Below are 17,539 nucleotides of genomic sequence, written 5' to 3'. Positions count from 1 at the left end.
TTTTTATAGGAAATTCTAGAAAGGACTGGAATCAAGTGGAGTTAGTGAGTACATGGAAGAACAAAAGTGAAGCTCAATGAAATCTCAACGAACTGAAAGGGTCTAGAGGAAACAGGAAAGGAAGTTTAAGGGATTGACTGAAGGATTATGAAAATATTTAGATTTTACCGTGTCTTGCAGTCCGTGAGTCCGAGACGCGCCGAGTGTCGAATGCAACCCATAACAAACATCCCGCGGTCCCGCCACACAGAAGGAAGGAAGAAGCGGATCATTTTTCGAATGTTGCAGTACCTATTCGTGGTGAATGTGAGCCAGCAGGTAATCCAGTGTTGGAGGTATAACAGGAACAGCACTAAGTGGGTAAATATGGAATCAGTTCCGTGTATTGTAGGTGGAATATTATGTGGTGATGCATATTTCTTATTCTCAGATATTCTGTAGAGCGCCACAGGTTAGTGAAATGGGACTAGATAGGTCACTAGATTAAAGAATATTCCATTCGTTAATGACGCAGTTGAGCTGGGACTCCACTGTGTCCAGGTGGCTCCTTTCCCACGGCACACCAGTCCTGTAGGCGATTTACATACCTGGTTGTCAACCTTGCTTAATGAAAGTAGCAAAAATAAGCGAAAAGTCGATAGAACTAGGGAGAGCCCAGAGCTGCTGGTGTGCCAAACCAAGATATAATTGATTCGCAATAGACTTAGATAAGTAATGACTGGATAGTATATACAGCATTGGAATAAGTACAAAATATAGTTATTCATCATACTTGAACAGTAGCTTTCCCAAAGCACCATGTAGCAACTTCATGATAAAGACAATCAATTTGCAGTTTCACCCAACCATAGAATCTGTGATGTGGCTTGTATTTTTGTTAAGAAATGTAGTGAATTGATTAATATCATTTCCATCACAAATGTATATTTTTGAGTTATGACTCTTTTTTAACTCCAACTTATACCTGTCTCTTATTCTCAACAATCTTGGGGAACCTATGGGAAATTGGGGCTTTTGGGTGGGGGGAGTATTAAGGGGGTATCACACTGACCTATGATATGGTGAATGAGGAACATCCGCTCCAGATAGCTGGAACTTTTCTGAGATTAGTGGAGCAAAGTTGGGATGGCTACATATCCATTCTGGTCCTCTGTATGCTCTCCCAATAAGAAAAAAAACCCATAAGATATGTAGTAAAACCCTATTATTCAAACTAGAAAAACGTGCCTAAATTTTTCACATTGAAATATTAAATAATATGTTTCATCAGTCTAGAAAGATGATATATATGCATATCATGTCAATGGTATCCGGTTATTTTGCCCACACAACCAGTTCGCCCACAACAAAAAGTCGTTTCGCCCAAAGTGAGTTCGCCCACACTGAGGAGTCAGTTAGCCCACACTGAGGAGTCAGTTCGCCTACACTCGTTAGAGTCAGTTTTCCCACAATAGATAATTCTCTCAGAGAGAGAGAGAGAGAGAACGGACTGAACGAGTGCTTCTTATAGTTAAATGGTTAACCAGTTAAGTAGTTTAATCGAATTATAAAAATGAACCGTGAAAGTAGGTCTTGTCATTACAGAAAGCTATCGTATGCCCTCAGTTCCTGACATGATGACAGTCTTTCCAGAACTCTGTATTTCGTGTGGTTTTCCTGTACAGCCAAGACAGGAAGGGCTACATTGCGAGTTCTGCTGCAGGTGGGCACACAGAAAATGTGATACCAGTGTATCTAGAGGAGATTATTGGGCAGCCGTGAGGTCTGACAATACAATTGACTGGACTTGTACTTTGTGCACTAAGGAAGAAGCTACATCTCAAGACATTTCAACTGAAATAGAATCTTCATTTGGTGTACATCTGCAAGACAATTTGAATGAAGAACAAGATATTTCTTCACTGGAACTTGAAACATCACTTGATGACCCACCTCTGCAAAGTGAGGCACAAGTTAACCCTCTTGTGTTGCCCTCGTTTCAGCTATTTGAGGGTGGCACCAAAAGAGGTCAAAACAAGCTTATTGATGATCTTGGATACACTTATAACATCAAACTAGGAAGGCCACATGTAACATATTGGCAATGTACTGTCCGGCCCAAGGACAATCCCTGCAAAGCAACGGTCACACAAAGAAATAAGACCTTTGTGAAAAGAAATACGCACAATCATCCTCCATCTGCCGATTCATCTCCAACAACAAACATCACATCTCAGGTGAAGAAAATGGCAGTACAAGATATCTTCAAACCAGCTTCTACCATAGTTGATGAGATGTGTGTTTCACTGTTTGATATGCAGCAGTCTCTGACGAGACAGCCAGACAGAAATAATGAGCTCAGATTTTCGGATAGGCCTGAGACCAGGCACACACCACACACCGGGACAACATGACATCACATCTCAACAAACATCACATCTCAGGTGAAGAAAATGGCAGTACAAGATATCTTCAAACCAGCTTCTGCCATAGTTGATGAGATGTGTGTTTCACTGTTTGATATGCAGCAGTCTCTGACGAGACAGCCAGACAGAAATAATGAGCTCAGATTTTCGGATAGGCCTGAGACCAGGCACACACCACACACCGGGACAACAAGGTCACAACTCCTCGATTTACATCCCGTACCTACTCACTGCTAGGTGAACAGGGGCTACATGTAAAGGAGACACACCCAAATATCTCCACTCGGCCAGGAAATCGAACCCTGGTCCTCTGACTTGTGAAGCCAGCGCTCTAACCACTGAGCTACCGGGCGTGTGTGTGTGTGTGTGTGTGTGTGTGTGTGTGTGTGTGTGTGTGTGTGTGTGTGTGTGTGTGTGTGTGTGTGTGTGTGTTTGCCTGTATCAGTGGCTGCTCGTACTTGAAATTAGTGGAGGTGCTGCTCCCAGAAATTTCCTTCCACCAGTGTGCCAAGGTCGGCACTGCGTGACTGCGCCACTGAGGGAACAGCAGCCGCACAGCCAGCCTCCTGTGTGCACAGCTAAAATAAGGGATGGCTACCGACATTACATTAGTTAACTAGTAGTGGGTGCTGCATTTCCACAGAGCCTATGCATGGGCAGCCACTGAACTCTGTATGTCAGTCTGTGTGTCTATGTTTGTTTTAGGGTGATCAAGAGGAGTTAAGAATAAGTAGGAAAATGTTGAACATGCCAAAATTTTATACTATTAGTAATTGCGATTAATGCCAACATTTCAATCCATTCAGGTTCTCTTGCAAGAACTACGAAATAAACCTTGCCCGAGTCTTCCAAAGCCCAAAAACTTGGCTAGGACAGCAAACAGGCAGAGGGAAAAATTAAGACCTGCTGAACCCAAGGACCTAGCATTCGAACTTGACGAGAACCATATCCCAAGCAAATTCTTGAGAACGGATGTGAGGGTCCTTGGACAGCGCCACTTGATGTTTGCAACAGATCAGCAAATGGAACTTCTAAGCAAAGCCAAATCATGGTATATTGATGGGACATTCAAGCTCTGTAGACACCCCTTTTCTCAATTACTTACTGTAAATGCATTCGTAAGAACAGATCATTGTGTGAAACAAGTTCCCCGGTTGTTTGTTTTAATGTCAGGAAGAAAAAAAAATGATTGTTGTGAAGTTTTTAATGTACTTTTAAACTGTCTTCAAGAGGAAATATCAGTCAAGCATATAACTATTGACTTCAAAAAAGCACTTTGGAAAGTGCTGCCTGAGGTGCTACTGTTTTGTAACTATCAAGGGATGCATTTTCCACTGGACACAAACTATATGGAGAAAGGTGAGTAAACTTGTGGATTGTTCCAACACACACACACACACACACACACACACACACACACACACACACACACACACACACACACACACACACACACACACACACACACACACACGGCCCGGTAGCTCAGTGGTTAGAGCGCTGGCTTCACAAGCCAGATGACCGGGGTTCGATTCCCCGGCCGGGTGGAGATATTTGGGTGTGTCTCCTTCACGTAGCCCCTGTTCACCTAGCAGTGAGTAGGTACGGGATGTAAATCGAGGAGTTGTGACCTTGTTGTCCCGGTGTGTGGTGTGTGCCTGGTCTCAGGTCTATCCCAAGATCGGAAATAATGAGCTCTGAGCTCGTTCCGTAGGGTAACATCTGGCTGTCTCGTCAGAGACTGCAGCAGATCAAACAGTGAAAAACACACACACACACCCAGTAGCTCAGTGGTTAGAGCGCTGGCTTCACAAGCCAGAGGACCGGGGTTCGATTCCCGGCCGGGTGGAGATATTTGGGTGTGTCTCCTTTCACGTAGCCCTGTTCACCTAGCAGTGAGTAGGTACGGGATGTAAATCGAGGAGTTGTGACCTTGTTGTCCTGGTGTGTGGTGTGTGCCTGGTCTGATCAGGCCTATCCGAAGATTGGAAATAATGAGCTCTGAGCTCGTTCCGTAGGGTAACGTCTGGCTGTCTTGTCAGAGACTGCAGCCGATCAAACAGTGAAACACACACACACACACACACACACACACACACACACACACACACACACACACACACACACACACACACACACAGAGAGAGAGAGAGAGAGAGAGAGAGAGAGAGAGAGAGAGAGAGAGAGAGAGAGAGAGAGAGAGAGAGAAGCAGCCAAATGTCAAGTGGCATTGTTTTAAGTAGTATTTCTTCTGTATTTTCTCCAAGATACAAGAGGTTGGGCTTCAAGTGACGTATACTCACGTTGAAGCAACGTACAGGTTTTTACGAAAGCTGATGGCTCTTCCATTTCTGCCAAAGACTGAAATTACTGTGATGTTTCAACGACTCATCCAAAGCAACGGGTACTCAAGTACGCTAAGTATTAAACTGTATTGAAAGAACCTGGATCAACGGCTCTCTGGGGCCATCTTCCACTTGGAGTGTATTCCAGAAATCTGTGCGTACCAATAATGACATTGAAGGGTGGTATAATAGGCTAAATAAACTTGCAGCAGGTAGAAGTAGTTTACAGTTTTATGTATTGGTAAACCTGCTGCATAAAGAAGCGCTATTAACATCTATACATATAAGATTGGTGTCCGAAAGAAAGCTCAGCATGATTCAACGAAAACAATATAAGGACCTTCAGACAAAATTATTCACTCTTTGGGACGAATACGTGATGGGCGAAAGATCAGCGTTTAAGCTTCTGAAGTCATGCTCTTATTTGAATGGGCCAAAAGCATAATGTTTCCTACCTTACTATGAGTACTAAATATATTTTATTTTACTTTTAGAATACAAAGTGTTTTTGATACATGATTTGTTTTTAGATGATGTCATTTCTACATGAATTTTATATGAATGTTTATTCGCAATATTTATTTTACTTTTAGAATTCAGATAAACCCCTTTAAATATAAGATAGTGTTTTGTATGAACTGACTCCTGAGTGTGGGCGAACTGACTCCTGATTGTGGGTGAACTGACTCCTGATTGTGGGCGAACTGACTCCTGAGTGTAGGCGAACTGACTCCTGAGTGTGGGCGAACTGACACCTCAGTGTGGGAGAACTGATTCAACTTGTGGGCGAACTGACATGTGGGTGAAATGACCGTAAAGCCATGTCAATAGTTTGGGCTCATGGCAACCATCTGTGATTCCAAAGTTGTCTTTCAGTTCTTCTCTAGTTTCCTTTTCTTCAATAACAGGAAGTGTAAGTGCAATGGCAGCACGGAGCACAGGTTGAGCTATAAGGAGCATGGTTGTGTTCTGGTTTGTTTTGATTAGGCTTGGTCTTGGTTGCTGGGTCATTTGCCTAGCGTAGCAAGAATGCGGGCTACTTTTTGCGATAATGTTTCTGGTTTCACACCAAGAACCATGGCCTGCTTTCCATGTATCATAGGCTAGTGTGATACCCTCTTAAATCAAGTAATGTACATTGCAAAAGAGGTAAAAAATCAAACCCCCTGGATACTAAATAAACCCAACCTTATAATCTTCTAGATTGGAGGGGGGAGGAATGCAGCCCTTCAGACATCCCCAGGGGTTACTAACCAAACCCAATGTAGTACCCTTCTAGCCATGGGGGCTGTGCTCTCCCCTCGGCCTCCAAAGGGTTATTAACTAGACCCAACATTATAACCTTTTAGCCGGAGAGGGGATGCTGCATCAGACAATTTCTAGTTTCACCCAACCAATGAATTTCTAACAAGTATTAAATCCAGATTATAATATTTGGTTTGGTTAGTACCCTTTGGGCCAGTCTAGGAGGCACAGTACTTCCATCTAGGAGGTTATTACAGTGGGTTTGGTTGGTAACCATTGGGGGCATCCAAGGGGAACTGCACCCTCCCCTGGGCAAGGAGATTATTAGGTTGGCTTTGGTTAGTAACCCTTGGGAGGGGTGAGGTAGCAGATATAACCAGAAATGTAGCCTTGGCAAAAATAACAATGCTGTTCAACATAAACAGAGCAATCTATTTGCTACCTGCCCACCATCAAAGTATTCTTAGTTTTTTTTTTTTCCGAGATATTGTTGATTTTCAACCTCTTGCAATGCACATTACTCAATTTAATGCTGTCCCACCCAAAACCCTCAATTGCCCATAGGTCCTCAAGATCGTTGGGAATAAGAGATAGGCATAAGCTGGAGTTGAAAAAAGTCATAACTTGAAAAACATTCATTTGCGACTAATTATACATACCATCAATCAGTTCACTATATTTTTCATCAGAAAAACATAAGCCACATCACAAATTCCATTTTTGGTTGAAACTGCAAATTGGTGCTTATATAGCTTGGTGTTGGTGGCTGAACTAAGATATTTACCAGACACTTGTCAAGGTGGTTCTTGAAGGTGTCAGGTGACAACCCCATTATGCTCCTCATTGAGGTGGGGATACAGTTGAACAGTCTTGTGCCACTGAAAGTGAAGCTATTTTGGTCAAGCCTGGAGTGGTTCTCACATAACACAGCCTCCCTCTCTTGGGGTGGTGGGTCTCCTGGATAGTGGTGTTTGGCACCCTGTGTTCCAAGACCTCCTTGACATAAATGATTATGTAGTGTTGCCTGCATCTCTAAAGATATTACAGCTTCAGCTCCTTAAGTTTAAGGAGCAGTAGTTTAAGTGCTGAGGCCCGTGGATCATGCTAGTGAATGACACTTGCAGGATTTCATTGTCCATGATGTCTATTATCTTGTAAGAACACCAGAGCTGACATCAAGATTCTAAGCGTGGCATGATGAGAGCTTTCTATACAGTCAGCAAACATTTTGCATTCCTTGTCTGGAAGGTCCTGAGGACCCAGCCTTCCAGTTGTCTTGCAATTGAGGTGACTTGTCCTATGTGGCATCACTGCACACTCCAAGGTCTTTCGCTGAATTCTTGGCAGTTATATTTTCTTGAGCACAACTGTATTGTGTGGAGTTCATTGAGTATTTGGAGAAGAAGAATATTGATAGAAGAATTATGTATTCATTGAAAAGTTAATTTTTTAAGTATTTTCATTTTTATTTTAAAGTGAATATATTTTTTTTATTTAGCTATGCTGTATTCCTAGGAACTCAAAAACACTTTAATAACTGATTGTAAGAGTTTTCTTTAATGGAGCGTTTTCAGAACTATTGGTTGTCACCTGATGGCAGCATAGTACATATCCTCTTTGCTCTCACAGGGGTAATATAGAACATACCTGCAATGTCATTCTGTAAACACAGAGATACAATAAGTCAATATAATGTATTTTCTACATAATTCCTTCTAAGTAGAAACACATGAACAAATATATATAAGTTGATTTTCTTGTAAACTGGCATTGAGGCTTATTTGTTCACCTCCACATTTCCAAAAGAGTACACCCTTGATTGGAAGTGTATTAATCCAGTTAACAGTAAATATGAAGACAATATGTCTGTGTCACTCAATATTCCAAACTGCACAGCTCAACTTATTAGTTAATGGAAATAACAATTTTAATTAAGAATAGGCAACTCAAGTATCCTGGTGAGAGTGTTGCTGTCTAACCTAACCTGGGCTACCCACCTGTTTAACTTAACAAACATACCATTTGACAATTATAGTGAATTCCTGCTGTAATGTCCATGCCACTATACCATGAGGAGGAGAAAAGCTTCATATATTTCTCTGTCCTCACTCTACAGCTGTCCAGTGATATGCTTATTCTTTGCTCGATTGTTTTGCTGACTCTTGATCATGATGAAAGTGATTCTAAAATTCCCATGAAAATAACAATACACATATCACAATGTTACTGAGTAAGCTGGGTCATACAATATAGACTAGTCAAAGTTTTTACCTTTTTCATTGTCAAAATCAGTAGATTTTAGACTTGTAATATCCTGTATTTAAGATATTGATAGCAGTATTACAAGATAATTACCAAAAAATATTTGTTTTGACCAACTTCTCCCAAAATTATTTATACATGATATTTAAAAGTAGATATAGAATGTTAACAGTATCATAATAATCAATGTTCTATGCATCTGTATGCACATGGGATCTAATGCAACAATAATTTAGCTCATGTCAGTAAAGAACATGTAGCAGCAGTGACATCTGGTGGATTAGTTCTGAAAACTCCCCATTGAAGAGTCTATTCTAATAATCAGAAAAAAATATTGGAACTGAAATTTTTTTTAATCTTTTTAACACATCCAGACCTGTATGGGAAATTTTTGAAATTTCCTATATAAGATTTTCCTTTAAGCTTACAGACAACTCAATGAGTATATGAAGAATATTGATATGAAAACATGAGTTTTTTTTTTTATTCTTCTTCATTTGATTATAAATTGAAAATCATCTACCATCAATGCTGTATTCTTAAGGTGGGTTCACATGGGCTAATTTGCAACTGAAATTGCAAGTCAGTAGAATTTCCAACTGAATATTGGTGCCTAGCAACAGGAGAAATCAGTCATTAAACAAGACCAACATGTTGGTCTTGTTCAGTCAATGTGTAACTTTATGTATGTTGTGACGTCACGGAGTAAGCTTTGAAAGTGTGGTCTCCAGGTGTGGAAAAGATGTTAGAGTTGGTGAGGGAAAAAGAACACATCTGGGACCCCAGAAATTAATCATACAGTAAAAAAGAAAGAAAAATCATACAGTAAACAAAATAGCTGCCACTGTCCAAGAACTATTTTCCTGAATGTAGGGTGTTGTTGGAGGTGAGGATAGATGACTTGTCAGGATTTAATGTGATGGTAATTGTGCATGGTCTTCTTAAGACTAGTGTGTGGTAGACACTCCTTTCTTTCCTTCTTCTTAGCCAGGGACGTATCCACAGGCATTTTCTTTCCTGTTGACTCTTCCAGTACGCCAAAAGAAGAGCAACCACCACTTCAGGATCGTCACGGGAGGAAAACATCTTGGTGGGTAGCTGTTTGTTTACATTCAGTTCCCGCCAAGGTGCCAACTAGTCGATACTTTCCAGTCACTACATGTGAAATTTTCCGACTATAAGGGCTCAGTCAATATTTGTAGCGACTTGCAATTTCAGTTGCAAATTGGCATGTGAACTTTACTTTAGTACAGTTGGTAAAGATTCTTCTTTAAGTATATTTTGATAATCAGACAAATGAAAGTGTTCAGCTTTGTGCATAAGGATCCCTATTAACTTGATATTATAATCAGTACGCTGTGGAATGTGGTGAAATGCAAGGGTGACATATCTATTCTGAAACTTACAAGACATCATAATATTTATGTAATTTGGTACTTGTTACAGGATGGAGACAGTATGATAACCTTTTTGAATGAGTGACCAAGCTGCTGCACAAACATATTGCAGTCTACAGAAAGGAAGGAGAACAACTTAGACAAGAAATGGAAGTAGGAAAGACCAAGAAACAACTCACAACATCACAAGAACAACAGCAACACCAGAGACCATGTGCAAATGTATCAAACAATTTTGTAGAAGGGCAGAATGTATCACCAGATGAAGCCTCACTCCCTTCCTCCAAAATTAGCTCTGAAAAGACAGAAACACATAAAGACCAGAATGGGACTCACTCTAATGCTGGAAGTAAAAGAAGAATGGAAGAGACAAGGCAGAAAGAGAAGAGTGAATGTGGACCTTTAGAAGAAAATGAAGAAGAAGATGGGGATTATGGTGAAGATGAAGAAGATGAGGAAGAGTTAGAAGATGAGGAAGAGGAAGAAGATGAGTTAGAAGAAGAAGAGGAGGAGGAAGAGGTAGAGGAGGAGGAGGAGGAGGAAGAGGTAGAGGAGGAGGAAGAGGAGGAGGAGGAGGAGGAAGAGGAGGAGGAGGAGGAGGAGGAAGGAGAAGAGGAAGAAGTAGAAGAGGAAGAAGATATTGAAGGAGAGGAAATAGATGTAGAGAATCTTGAAAATAATGAAAGGATGGAAGAAGTAATAACAGAAAAAGAAATTAACATCACTGACAATGAAATGAACCTCAGAAATATTAAAGAAGTAGAAAAAAAGAAAGAAAAATTAGATGTATTTAACAAAAAAAGGAAGAAAGAGGCAGAGTTCATAACAGAGGAAGAAGGGAGCTCTAAAAGAAAGAAAGGAAAGGTTGTACAGCAAAACGAAACAGATAAGGAGGAGGAGGAGGAAGAAGAAGAAACTGTCATTTCCAGCCCAATACAAAGGAAGGAGGTTGAGACAACAGAAACAGAAACAGAAGACTCAGAGGTGGAGGACTTCCCAACAGAAGGTCTGCTGCAGGAACTACATTTTCTCAATGCTAGGTAGGTCTGTTTTATTCGGTGAGGTGAGAAACAAAACACACACACACACACACACACACACACACACACACACACACACACACACACACACACACACACACACACACACACACACACACACCGCGTAGTGTAGTGGTTAGCACACTTGACTCACAATCGAGAGGGCCAGGTTCGAGTCCCGGTGCGGCGAGGCAAATGGGCAAGCCTCTTAATGTGTAGCCCCTGTTCACCTAGCAGTAAATAGATACGGGATGTAACTCAAGGGTTGTGGCCTCGCTTTCCCGGTGTGTGGAGTGTGTTGTGGTCTCAGTCCTACCCGAAGATCGGTCTATGAGCTCTGAGCTCGCTCCGTAATGGGGAAGACTGGCTGGGTGACCAGTAGGCGACCGTGGTGAATTACACACACACACAGACACACACACACAGACACACACACACACACACGCACACATGCACACACACACACACACACACACACACACACACACACACACACACACACACACACACACACACACACACACACACACATGGAAAGTCTTCTATGATTGTTTTAATGCTTTAAACATGATAAAATTCTTTATTAGAATGAATATTACTCATAGCAAAAGAAAGATTGCTGCTAGTATTGTTTTCCTCATATGTTAAAAGAAATAGGAAAGCTTTTTGTGATACTTTGAACTTAGATTACAGAACAGAGAATAAGTGATAAAAATGCTTGTCTTGGGAAAATACTTGATAATAACTTTAAAACTGATACTGTTGCAGCTGTGAGAGACGACACCTCCAGAAGGGTGCTCTCTCTCAGGTACACAAGACTCCAAAAAAACAGAGGAAGCTTGATTTTGGCAGTCCATCAGAGGAGTCAAATGCAAGGGAAGAGAACCGAAGTGGCAGCAGCTCTGCTAAGAGGAAACGTTCCAGAAAAAGCACTGCCTTTTCACCTCGCAAACTTGATCCAGGTGAATTCTTTCTTACATTTTGGAATGAAACTTAATTTATTCACTCTACTTTTCTTACACTTTCCCTTTACTTATATGGGAAATGAAAAATTATGTGAATACCTATGAAAGTAAGATGGTACAATAATGGAGAAGTGGAGAATAATAGTTTTAGTCAAATATATGTAGGTAAGATAAATTAAGAGTGTGCGTGAGGTGCTGGTAAGATTATGTTGAATTAAATTTGTAGGTGTGTTCTAAAGAATAAGATAGTGAATGTGACTCTTGGAATATTATCTATGCCTTCTTATATCTTGAGGTCCTTGATTTGTAGGTGGCAAAGATTTTTACAGACCAATACTCTTTTTCTCTCTATACAGACCCAAGCCCAAAGATGAAGCCAAGCAAAATTAGTCCATTGATGAAGGGAGAGGAGAGTGAGGTATATCAAAATTACAATGAGTGTTACACTTCAGAGGATGAAGAGGATGATGAGGGTGCCTTAACTATTGTGGCACATGATGAGTCACCGAAGAAGAGAAAAGGAACTTCCCCTCCCAAGTCAAAGAAAAAAATGTATGCTCAAATAAGTGTTTTAGTCACATTTTTTAGATTATTATTGCTAGTAAAACTGTGTTATTGTTGAAAATGCAAGAATGTTAGTTGGTAGAAGACGAAGGCAACAATGGTAGTACAAAGTAATATTTTTTAGTTTTAGTATAATATGGAGAAATGAAAAATGTACCAAAGATAAAAGTTGAATATGCAAGTAAGTAAATAATATATGTACTGATTTCATACTGCTAGCAATCTTGGAAAATCAGTTATAATGTGTGTATGAGTGTGCAGTTTTTGATTACCCTTATTGTACAGGCGTGGGGAAGAAGGGACAGAAGCTGCAGGGGAAGTGCCTCAAGAAGTCATCGAGTTGATCCAGTCTGGTATTGATGAAATGCTGGAGGAGAAGGCTGAGCGAACACACCTCACAGCCATCCATGTCAAGAACATTATCAAGGTCAGCACAGATATTGCTTTTATTTATCCTTTACTATTCAACTTGCTTACCATTGATACAATTTCATATTCATATTACAAAGCATCAATTAACTGAGTAATGCATGGCTGATTTTACTGTTTTTTTTTTTTTTTTTTTTTTTTTTTTTTTTAATAATATTTTGTTTCTCAAATTGTTCTTTTCCTAGTTACTGTGAGATAATGGTATGGGTTATGATAGAGATGCTAAGAAAGCAACATACTGGTGGTGATAACAAAAATATTACTCATAGCATGTCTTCATTGAATGTTTTCTGGGTCACTTAATTTTTTATTCCCCAGAATGTGATGACTGATGAGAATGTGTTGGCAATGGTCCGCAACACTGTCCTTGGCATTCCTGTTGGTGGTTCTGCTGGGTCTGCAGTGTATGAGCCTACCCTCACTCGTGCCAAAACAAGGCAAGTTACTACAATAACTTCCATTATTCTAATCTCATTATTTTTCTTTTTGTTCTTTATTCTTATCTTGTGATGTTCTTTGTCAGCTCTACCTAAGATAGGTTAGTGTGAACTTCTTTTCTTTGTAATAGGGAGTTAATGGAGCAGCAAGCAGCAGGAAGGGGTCAGAGCAGCATCTGGGCCGGACTGTCCAACCATTCCCCTGGTGCTGCCTCCATCTTCACCCCAGAGACACAAGCACTTGTATCTGTTGACTTCCCTGATGAGGATGAGGATGAAGAATACAAGCCAGAAGCAGATGACCAGGTGAGCTCCTCTACATGACCTACAATGCAAATTCAGCTACTTATTCCAGCTCTTCCTGGTATATATAGTGAGACAGAATTTGTGTCATAAATTTTGCTGCCTTTTCAAACAACTTGAATTTTTCATATAATATCTGAAGCATTAGTATATTTCTTGCATTGAAAGATTTTTCCCTGTGATGCATAACACTAGTGATATCTAAATCATCAGATGTGAAATCTTAACACAGTAAATTTTTTTTTACATATGAATCCTGTTGCATTGATTTAAGCATTATTATACCTGCAACAGATATGAACAGTAACTTTAAAGATTCAGGCTTGTCAACCACGTAGATGCAACTTCTTGCCAGTTTTTCATGATGTTTCATGAGTTATATTTCTTATTCAGGACAAAACCTTAACATGACTTCTATATTTGATTCTGCATGGTAGCTCTTCCAGATCTTCATCCCTCACTCTCGTTACCCAGAATTTTCTTCCCTCAATTGTTTGTTCTTAATCATTCTTGTATGCATTGATTCTTATTTTTTATTTTTTATATTTATATTTATATTTATTTATTAATTTTTATTTATTTATTTTTTTTTATTTATTTTTTTTTTAGCTGCATAGTGATGAAGAGAGCCTAGTGTCAGCTAGCTCTCCATGTACACCATCCACTATGCAGTCTGCATCCACCCCAGGCTCCCATCACAGCCTCAACTTTCCATGCTCTTCTTCAAGGTTGGTCCATCTGCCAAGCTGCCTATGAGTGTAGGTCAGCTGATATTATGTAGCCCTTGTGTGTACATTCCTAGGAGAAAGAATAATTCACCTAAAATTATTATAAAAAAGGATAAAAGGAATAATGATAGTAATGAGCACTTTAGAAGAAATCACTTTGACTATTCTGTCTTGTGTCCCCTTGACACCATTATTGCAGTCTCTGAATAGTAAATTAGAGTATTTGAAAAAATTTAAATGTTATTTCTAATTGAACTGAAAAATTATTGTTCATACAGGAGTGCAGACATAGGTACACCATCCAGCCAAGTGCCAGTGGTGTTCAAGACGCCAAGTGTCCAGGAGAAGAGTGTCCAACGTGTGCTAACTTTCGATAAGGAACCAAAGCAAGAGGTATGGTCAATCTCATTTATTACTAAGAAATACTATTATGAAACTACACCTAATTTGCATTACAAGGTGATAGCCATGATTTTAATTGACATCTTTTTGGTACTTTAGTACATATTATATTGAAATTTTTGCTCCATGCAAAGAAAATTATATATATATATATATATATATATATATATATATATATATATATATATATATATATATATATATATATATATATATATATGAGGTAGTACACATTTACCAAAACGATAATCTACTCCCTGCAAGGTCTAATAACAGTAGTTCAGGGGGTGCTGTGAACTTTCCATTTAAGCTAGTTGTGATCTCACTGAACATTTCCCTTTGTGTCTCACAACCCGAGGGGGCAGTCACAGCCTGCCTTCTAAAGACAATTCTCCTACTTCTCACAAAACTACATGCACTTACCACATACACATGCTTCACTTAAAATTCAAAATTGTAAAATGGCAACTCCAAATCCAGCCTTGGAATCCACTTCTGGGGAGGGAACCAGAAATGTCCCTAGGTCGGACTGCTCTCTCATTGACAATCCAAAATGTCTTGACACCTCCTCAACTTTTTCATCATTAACTTCTGCAACATTCGCAGTCTTAGATCTAATTTTCAATCTATAGAACACCACCTCTCCTCTACTAAACCTCATCTTCTTTTCCTCACCGAAACACAGCTATCTGAGGCAACTGACAGTAGCCCCTTCTCTGTTCCCTCCTACGTTCTCTATTCTCATTTTCACTTCAAAGCTCAATGTTGCATCTATGTGCGCATTGACTTAACTTGCTCTCATGCCCATGCTCTTGAATCTTCCAAATTTTCCACCATCTGGCTTAGACCCAACAGTCACTCTCTAACTAAATTTATCTGTGCTGTCTGTCTCTCCCCTAACTCTTCTGACTATAGTACATTCTTTGATTATTTGACTTCCAAAGTAGAGCACATTATGTCTCTCTACCCTTTGCAGAGATCTCTATCCTTAGAGATTTCAATGTTCACCACCAGCTTTGGCTTTCTTCTCCCTTCACTTACCATCCTGGTGAACTAGCCTTCAACTCTGTTTTCTTCCATGACCTAGAGCAATTAGTGCAACACCTACTCATATCCCTGACCATCTTCTAGACATGCTCAATTCTCTTGATCTTTTCCTCACCTCTAATCCTTCAGTTAATGCTGTTACCTATCTTCTCCATTGGGCTCCTCCGATTACAATCTCATTTCTATATCTTGTCCTATTTCTCCAATTCCTCTTCAGAATTCCCCAAAGCAGAGGTGCATCTGGCATTTTATCTCTGTCAGATGAGGGAACCTGAGGAGGTATTATGCTGATTTTCCCTGGAATGATTACTGTTTCCGTGTCAGAGACCCATCTCTGTGTGCTGAATGCATAAAAGAGGTGATAGTGTCTGGCAATGAGGCATGCATTCCTCATTCTTTTTCTCAACATAAACCTTCTAAACAGCCAGTTCTTGTGCTATACACCCTTCCGTTATCGCGTTTAGGCGTTATTGCACACTTATGAAAATCTGCAAAATTCAGTTTTAGTGCATCTGGAAAGTCGTTATCGCGAACCCATAGTAGTAATAGTAATAATACTACCCATATCCCAACCACACACTGATGAGTGTATAGATTGGGGGAGAAGGAGGATGTGGTGGAGGGGGAGGAAGATGATGATCATGAGGAGGAGGAGGAGGAGCCAGCAGCCAATCATCGCTGTGTATTCACATCACGTGATTTGAATAAGGGAGCTGATTGATTCCAGTCACTCTGCTCACCACCAACACCACCGCCACTGCCACCACTACCACTACCACTACCACCACCAATAAGTCTCGCACGGGGTATTTTGTTGTTCAGAGCTGGTTTTTTATGAAAATTTTTTGATTGGGGCACCAATTTATTTATTTCATATTTATTCTTCACTTCCGTTATTGCATTTTCTGCTATCGTGCAGTTTTTTTGGCACCAATTTCACGCGATAACGGAGGGTTAGGTGTACATGATAGAGAGGTTGCCCACAAAAGGTACTTGAGCCTTCCATCTCCTGAATCTCATACACTTTATATTTCTGCCCAAAATCATGCCAAGTCTGTTCTTCAACTTACCAAACACTTCTTCCTAAATAGAAAATGTCAAAATCTTTCAAACTCAAACTCCCCTCGAGACTTCTGGCATCTAGCCAAAAATATCTCCAATAACTTCACTTCTTCATCTTACCCTTCTTTATTTCATCCTGATGGTGCCATTCTCTTCTGTCTTTAAAGCTGAACTCTTCTCTCAAACCTTTGTTAAAAACTCTACCTTGGATGATTCTGGGCTTGTCCCTCCCTCTCCTCCTCCCTCTGAGTATTTCATGTCTTCAGTTAAAATTCTTCTTAATGATGTTTTCCATGCCCTTGTTGGCCTAAACCCTCAGAAGGCTTATGGTCCTGATGGTGTCCCTCTTCTTGTTCTCAAAAACTGCCTCCGTGCTTGCACCTTGCCTGGCCAAACTCTTTCATATATGCCTATCAACTTCTACCTTTCCTTCTTACTGGAAGTTTGCCTACATTCAGCCTGTTCCTAAAAAGGGTGACCATTCTAATTCCTCAAACTATTGTCCTATAGCTTTAATCTCTTGCTTGTCTAAAGTTTTAGGATCTTCTCAATAGGAAGATTCTTAAAAATCTGTTCCTTCACAATTTTCTATCTGATCGCCAGTATGGCTTCCATCAAGGTCGCTCTACTGGTGATCTTGTGGTGTTCCTTACTGAGTCCTTGTCATTCTCTTTTAGAGATTTCGGTGAAACTTTTAATGTCACATTAGATATATTAAAAGCGTTTCATAGAGTCTGGCACAAAGCTTTGTTTTCAGAACTGCCCTCTAAGGTTTCTATCCTTTTCTCTGCAACTTTATCTCAAGTTTCCTTTCCAACCATTCTATTCCAGCTGTGGTAGATGGCCACTGCTCTTTTCCTAAATCTATTAACAGTGGTGTTCCTCAGGGTTCTGTCCTATCACCCACT

General features: G+C 40.1%; 1 protein-coding gene across 8 annotated transcripts in view; it reads left to right on the top strand.

Annotated features, from left to right (window-relative positions):
* Positions 1–17,539, top strand: part of LOC123519100 (GON-4-like protein) — a 41,223-nt gene continuing 23,684 nt past the window's right edge. For 4 of the 8 annotated variants that reach the window (XM_045280317.1, XM_045280316.1, XM_045280318.1 and 1 more), the window contains exons 1-9: positions 1–360; positions 9,704–10,694; positions 11,463–11,656; positions 12,016–12,211; positions 12,509–12,650; positions 12,971–13,089; positions 13,221–13,395; positions 14,002–14,120; positions 14,399–14,513. In XM_045280317.1, the coding sequence (XP_045136252.1) occupies positions 9,802–10,694; positions 11,463–11,656; positions 12,016–12,211; positions 12,509–12,650; positions 12,971–13,089; positions 13,221–13,395; positions 14,002–14,120; positions 14,399–14,513 (1,953 nt within the window). In that variant the 5' untranslated portion in view covers positions 1–360; positions 9,704–9,801. Of the gene's footprint in view, positions 361–9,290; positions 9,348–9,703; positions 10,695–11,462; positions 11,657–12,015; positions 12,212–12,508; positions 12,651–12,970; positions 13,090–13,220; positions 13,396–14,001; positions 14,121–14,398; positions 14,514–17,539 lie in introns of all 8 variants that reach the window. The other 4 variants (XM_045280314.1, XM_045280312.1, XM_045280313.1 and 1 more) reach the window with 4 other exon arrangements.

This window comes from Portunus trituberculatus, chromosome 44, assembly GCF_017591435.1.
Source record: "Portunus trituberculatus isolate SZX2019 chromosome 44, ASM1759143v1, whole genome shotgun sequence".
NCBI classification, from domain to species: domain Eukaryota; kingdom Metazoa; phylum Arthropoda; class Malacostraca; order Decapoda; family Portunidae; genus Portunus; species Portunus trituberculatus.
The sequence above is the reverse complement of the archived record's forward strand: the minus strand, read 5'-3'. Positions and strand labels throughout refer to the sequence as shown.